Source organism: Oncorhynchus masou, chromosome 24 (assembly GCF_036934945.1).
Source record: "Oncorhynchus masou masou isolate Uvic2021 chromosome 24, UVic_Omas_1.1, whole genome shotgun sequence".
NCBI classification, from domain to species: domain Eukaryota; kingdom Metazoa; phylum Chordata; class Actinopteri; order Salmoniformes; family Salmonidae; genus Oncorhynchus; species Oncorhynchus masou.
This window is the reverse complement of record NC_088235.1, coordinates 65858048-65864047: the sequence shown is the minus strand read 5'-3', so window position 1 is coordinate 65864047 and position 6000 is coordinate 65858048. Positions and strand designations below refer to the sequence as shown.

Genomic DNA, 6000 nt, shown 5'->3' with positions numbered 1-6000 from the left:
CTGGAATTGTGATACAGTGAAATCTGTCTGTAAACTATTGTTGTCAAAATTACTTGTGTCAAGCACAAAGTAGATGTCCTAACTGACTTGCCAAAACTATAGTTTGTTAATAAGACATTTGTGGAGTGGGTAAAATCTTAGGTTATGTTTTAGGTTATTGTCCTGCTGAAAGGTGAATTTGTGTCTGGAAAGCAGACTGAACCAGGTTTTTCTCTACGATTTTGCCTGTGCTTAGCTCTATTCAGTTTATTTTTTATCTGAAAAACTCCCCAGGCCTTAACGATTACAAGCATACACATAACATGATGCAGCCACCACTATGCTTGACAATATTTAGACTGGAACTGTCATGTGTTGTATTGGATTTGCACTAAACAACAGTGTAAATTGCTTTGACACATTCTTTGCAGTATTACTTTAGTACCTGTAATAACTTCACCATGCGCTAAGGGATATTCAGTGTTTGCTTTTTTTCTTTCATTTCTTTCACATCTACCAATAGGTGCCCTTCTTTGAGAGGCATTGGAAAACCTCCCTGGTCTTTGTGGTTGAATCTGTTTGAAATTCACTGCTCGACTGAGAGACCATTGTATGTGTGGGGTACGGAGATGAGGTAATCATTCAAAATTCATGTTAAACACTTATTGCACTCATGCAACTTATTATTTGACTTTTTAAGCAAATGTTTACTCCTAAACGTATTTAGTCTTGCCACAACAAAATGGGTTGAATAATTATTGACTCAAAGCATTTCAGCTTTTCAAGGCTTCAAGCTTGTCTAGATTGGTCAAGTTGACTCCCTTCTCCACACGCAGTAATCGGAATCAATGACGCAATAACCTAATTGACATGTATGAGAAAAAAAATATTTGTGGTTTTGTGGAAACCTAATTGTATTCCACCAACTCTTGAAGCATGCCTCTTTGTTAAAAAGGGCAACACGTGACTGCATAAAATATCCACTCTTCAATCAAACACACAGATACCAACCAATGCATGTTTTCCTGTGCCTTGTGCCAGCAGCTGTTCTGAGGCTGAGGGGAATTCCTGTGTCCTCCACCAGACTAGGGCTGCATATCAATACTCTAACACAGGCTCCTCCTCTCCTAACCTTGTCTCCTCTTCATCTGACCAGAGAGAACGTGACAACACAATTCCTCATAGGAATTCATTTTAATTCTTTGCAAATGTTTTTAGATCAGAAAAGAGAAATAAGAGAGTTGAAGATGAGAGAAAAGAGAAGACAAGCAGAGGAAGTGACTATAGACTATTAAGCAACCCCTAGCCTCTCCCCAGGTTTTCTGATGGGAAGTGAGGGAGAGAGGGAGGGCAGGGCTGGTTTGATGGAGTTCCTCAGAAGCAGCTCTGTTGAATCACTGTGTGTGGGGGCGTGAGCCTCACTCCCACTGTTTCCTTGCTGGGAAGTGACTGCTTTACTTGTCATACAGAGGGAAAGCTAGAAAAACAAGGAGGGGGAGACTAGTGTGGAGAGGAGTGGTATTTAAGCGAGTCTCAACTCAATGTCAGAGAGTGTGGTGTGGCTGTGGGACAGGGAACAGTGGGACCTGGCTGGACAGTACAGGTGGATATCAGTGGAGGGAGAAATGTGGAGGATGGCCTAAACTCCAGTAGGATTTCAGAATGAAACAGAATATCCTCAATGGTGTTTTAAATGGACATATCAGATGCCAAAATGGAATATACCGCTATTTGTTGGGTGAGGGCCAGGTCACTATTGTGAGTTTTGTTTTTTAATTAGCCAGAACATTGTTTCTGGGAAAGACACGATGAAGCAATGGGACAATGTATGTAGTCTGGTGTAAGTATTTGAGTAACAAATGTCTTCATCTGTGTGAGTATAATTTCTGTATTGGAATAAGAGATTATGTAGAGCTGTTACTATTCAACATTATGTATCACAAAAAGTAGTGTGATTCGCCTAGTCTGAAATTAACCACTAAACCCTTGTACACTTCTTGTTGGCTTGTTGGCCTTACAACGTTCTGTGAGAATTGGATGGATGTAAGCAACATGGCAGAAACCCAAAGGCTACAAGGGCTGTGTGGAGTTAAGAGTATCTGATCTATGAGGGGCCATTGAACCGTATCTGTCTGAGTTACATATGCTAGAGGTTGATTAAAGATTAGAGACTGTGCTCAGACTTTGCCTGGTAGCCAGATCTGTCCCCGCTTTAGTATACACCATATGTGTGATTCATATCTTTTCATTTATATTTTTGAACAACAATAATTCCTAGTCAACAACTGAATGGGTTTGACTGTGTTTAACCCCACTGGGTTAAAGCCTAAGCATTAGCTCTGGGAGCTAACACAAGACTCCAGGTCTCAGGCAAGGTTATTCCAGTTTAGTTCCAGGCAGTTCAACCGGTTGTTGCTCAGTTCAACTAACTGACGGGAAGACTGCAGTTTCCTGAGCATATATTAAGGTGTGTTCTTCCTCACAACTTTGTGTACGTGTGCTTGTTTGTTTGTATGTCCACTCAGGAATGCACTGTAAACCACCTGGGGATAACACTGAAGATTCCTCAAACTGTACTCACACTGTCAATATTGACTCTAGTCATTTGAATGGGTTATATTCCTGCAACATAAATTGTTCAGATGACGATGAGTGGCAAACCATATCTATTGTTGTGGATTTAAAGATATACTGAGCAACATTAAAATAAGTATTGTGTGTTTGTATCACACTGCTGGGGCTTGTCCATGGGAGGGTTCTACGTTACAGAACGTTAAGATAGATATGTATTGTGTACAGATACAGTATGATTGTCTTTCATGTAGTGAATCAACTATTTATTTTTATCTGAACGTTTCACCTTCCTGACTACTCCCCTTGTTTCTGTTGAACTGTTTTATATGACCAGTCATGTCTCGGCTTGACCAGTGCACTGTGTGTGCGCGTGCTTGTTTGTGGCTGACCACTGCTGTACAGTATCTCGAATTGCAATCTGCATCAGGCCTTGCATCAATTCACCACAGAAGATTCCCTTTCCTCCCCGCCAACTTCCATCACAGAAGTTGTGAAACGCTTAGGAATCTTGGCTGCTGCAGATGGATCCTTTAAACATCCTTTGGCAAGGTTAAGAGTAGGAGTAACCCTTAGGCACAGATCTAGGATCAGGAAGTGCATACCCCTCTAACAAACTGGCTCATCGTTCAGTCTAAGATGAAGATGGAATATGCCCAACTAAATAGCATTTTACTCTTAGGAGGAAGAGGTGCTGATATCTTCTATCACCATCTTCTCACATCCATTTTAGTGGCTTTTTATAGAAATAAAGATTGCCCAACCTCTTATCACCCCCAGCTTCATTTTGCGGTGAAGCTGGGGGTGATAAGAGGTTGGGCAATCCCTCCACTGATCTCCTGCTCATCGTTTCACTGCCTTTTATCACTCAGCTGTACAGAGGTTTCGTTCTAAATAGGAGTCAGACCAGTTCCGTTTACTGAGGTTTTAAAAGATGTTTCAACATGGTAGAGAGGTACACTTGATTGAACTTGCCTGATGGGTCTAGTTGAATAGTCCTAAAAGTGCAAACCTCACACAACCAGCCTGGCCTCAGAGCCATACAAAACATACTTGACATTTTTCTGAGCACCTTCAAGATGTATGATACCTACTAATGGTCTAGTTACTTTAGACAGAAATTAAATAGGGAGGTTGGTCGGGGAGTAGGGGTGGGCATAATCCGTGACCGTTTAGCAATCCAAAGGTACTGTGTTCGAGTCGCCTCTGGGATAGTTATAGCATTTTAGCTAACCCTTATGCTGAATTTAACCCAATTCACATAACCTGCTACGTACATTTTCATAACCTTTGTCGTTAGTTCCCCTAACCGCCAACAAATTTTTCCCGTAATTTGTAATTCTCCTTTGTTATGAGTTCGTAACAAGCAACGAGGCCTTAGAGAAAGATGTATAATACTATACGTCCTCCAAAATATATGATAAATTAATCATCCAATTCATAAGCTATTGTTGGACTCAGTTAGACGTATGGAACTATATGTCTTATAATTCGTACAACATTGTACACTGTTATTCCATTCATAATGTAACGTAAAATATCATACTAAAGTGTCACAGATTGACTATGCACGAAAACAAATACCATTTTGAGCCAGGTGTTACAGCAGCGATTTGAATGGATTTAAAAGGTGCTAAAGCCTAGAGAGTGAAAGAGAAGCTCAGGAAGACACAATATGGGAGGAGAATGAGAGGTGTTGTGCCCTGAGAACTGAATTCCATAGATGGTGGCTACTGGAGATGTCATCTATGGGCTCAGTTCTTCTGGCAAGGCACTGCTTTTCAGCATAACAAGGCAGCACCTGTACTTCTATAAGAGGAATATGGATTCTCTGACTTTCCATGGCAAACTTGTGGTTTCAAATAAAATAATTATTGTGTCCTTCTGTAGATTACATGTAGTCAGCACATTACATTTCAGCTTTGTTAAGTAATAAACTGCTAAAGTCTGTAATTGGGGTATGTATTTTGTATGTACACCATGTAAATTAATAAATGTGTCTTCAGAAAATACACTCATTAATCTTTACAATCTCATCATAATGTTTATTTACACTATGGACTGGATTAATATTGACAGTCAAACATTCATGAATAGTAAAATCATCAGTGACACTTATTTATAGAGAAACAGGGTGTGTGCTCAAGCACATATGTTTTACTGTACATTTTTACAGTTCAGGGAACATTCTAAACATAGGATGGCGTATTCCCAACCAACACACCCTGGCCACAACTATGTGTTATCTCTCAACTGGGAAAGGTGACTCAGACCCAGAGCCTGTTCCATGGAAGAGTTAGTGACTACCAGTTAGTGACTTCACTGGGAATGTCCATTCTAGTACTTATATTTCTATGCTGATGGACAGAGTCAAATGTGAGGAGTGATGAGATATGAGAGATTCGACTGGCTTTAATACAGTATATGACAAAGGGTTATACAGTAAGAGCGATCAATCATCGGTGACATATATGAAAGACAAAGGTTAGAACGACAGTGGGTTATGTAGGTGAGATAGGGTTTAAATGCATGACGGGGTTATACAGTAAGAACTAAGAGGCAAATGACAGGAGTTTTTAAAAGGAGTGTCAAAGCAAACAGTAAAACGAGTAATCCCCTCTCTTCTTATGCAAACTTGCTAATGTTACAGAACACCTTGATAAATTATAGTAGTACATGGTAGCCAAATGAAAACACCAGACCTGAATGACTCCAACATTGAAGTAGCCTGAGGTAGCTATGTATTAATAAAATAATGAGATGGAGAAAATTAACATAAGTAGCATTTGGCTGCTTTGTATTAAACATATAGTATCTGGAGTTTGGATGTCGAACGTTTATTTTAAGTGAATTTGTCCCGATTCTTTTGGTTTCCTAAAATAGGGGGACGATGTACAAAAAGTGCTGTAATTTCTAAACGGTTCACCCGACATGGATGAAAATACCCTCAAATTAAAGATGACAGTCTGCACCTTGACCTCACAGTCACTGTATAATTCCGAAATCTAAAGTGCTGGAGATCAGAGCCCAAAATAATACTTTTGGAGCTCACTGTAAGTCTTACCGTTACTCCAGGGAAGATGGTAAGGTTGATGATAGTGGTGGAACGCCCTGGGATCAGGTCCCTGGGGTTTCCTCATACTCCTGGAGACCAGGTTTAAGGTGAATTGATGCTCGGTAGGGAAAGATTGAAGGTCGTGACTGTAGTTGTTGCGCCACTGCATCAGTGGGGTGATGGCAATGAGAGACATAGCTCGGTAGAAGTCATGTGAAGATACAGGTCAAGGTGATGTGTATGGGTATAAGTAGTTAAGGTTGGGGTTGTCTTCGTCCCTACAGGGATCTCACTTCACTGAAATAAACAACAAACAAAAACAAAGTACTCATAATAAAAATGTACACTGAACAAAAATATAAATGCAACATGCTACAATTTCCAAACTTTTACTG

The 6000-nt window shown here is 40.1% G+C and overlaps 1 protein-coding gene across 3 annotated transcripts in view; it reads left to right on the top strand.

Moving 5' to 3' along the window:
- Positions 1–1524: 1524 nt before the first annotated feature.
- The window catches only part of LOC135512505 (suppressor of fused homolog), a 52549-nt gene continuing 48073 nt past the window's right edge, over positions 1525–6000 (top strand). For all 3 annotated transcript variants that reach the window (XM_064934595.1, XM_064934594.1, XM_064934593.1), the window contains exon 1: positions 1525–1819. In XM_064934595.1, the coding sequence (XP_064790667.1) occupies positions 1788–1819 (32 nt within the window). In that variant the 5' untranslated portion in view covers positions 1525–1787. The remainder of the gene's footprint in view (positions 1820–6000) is intronic.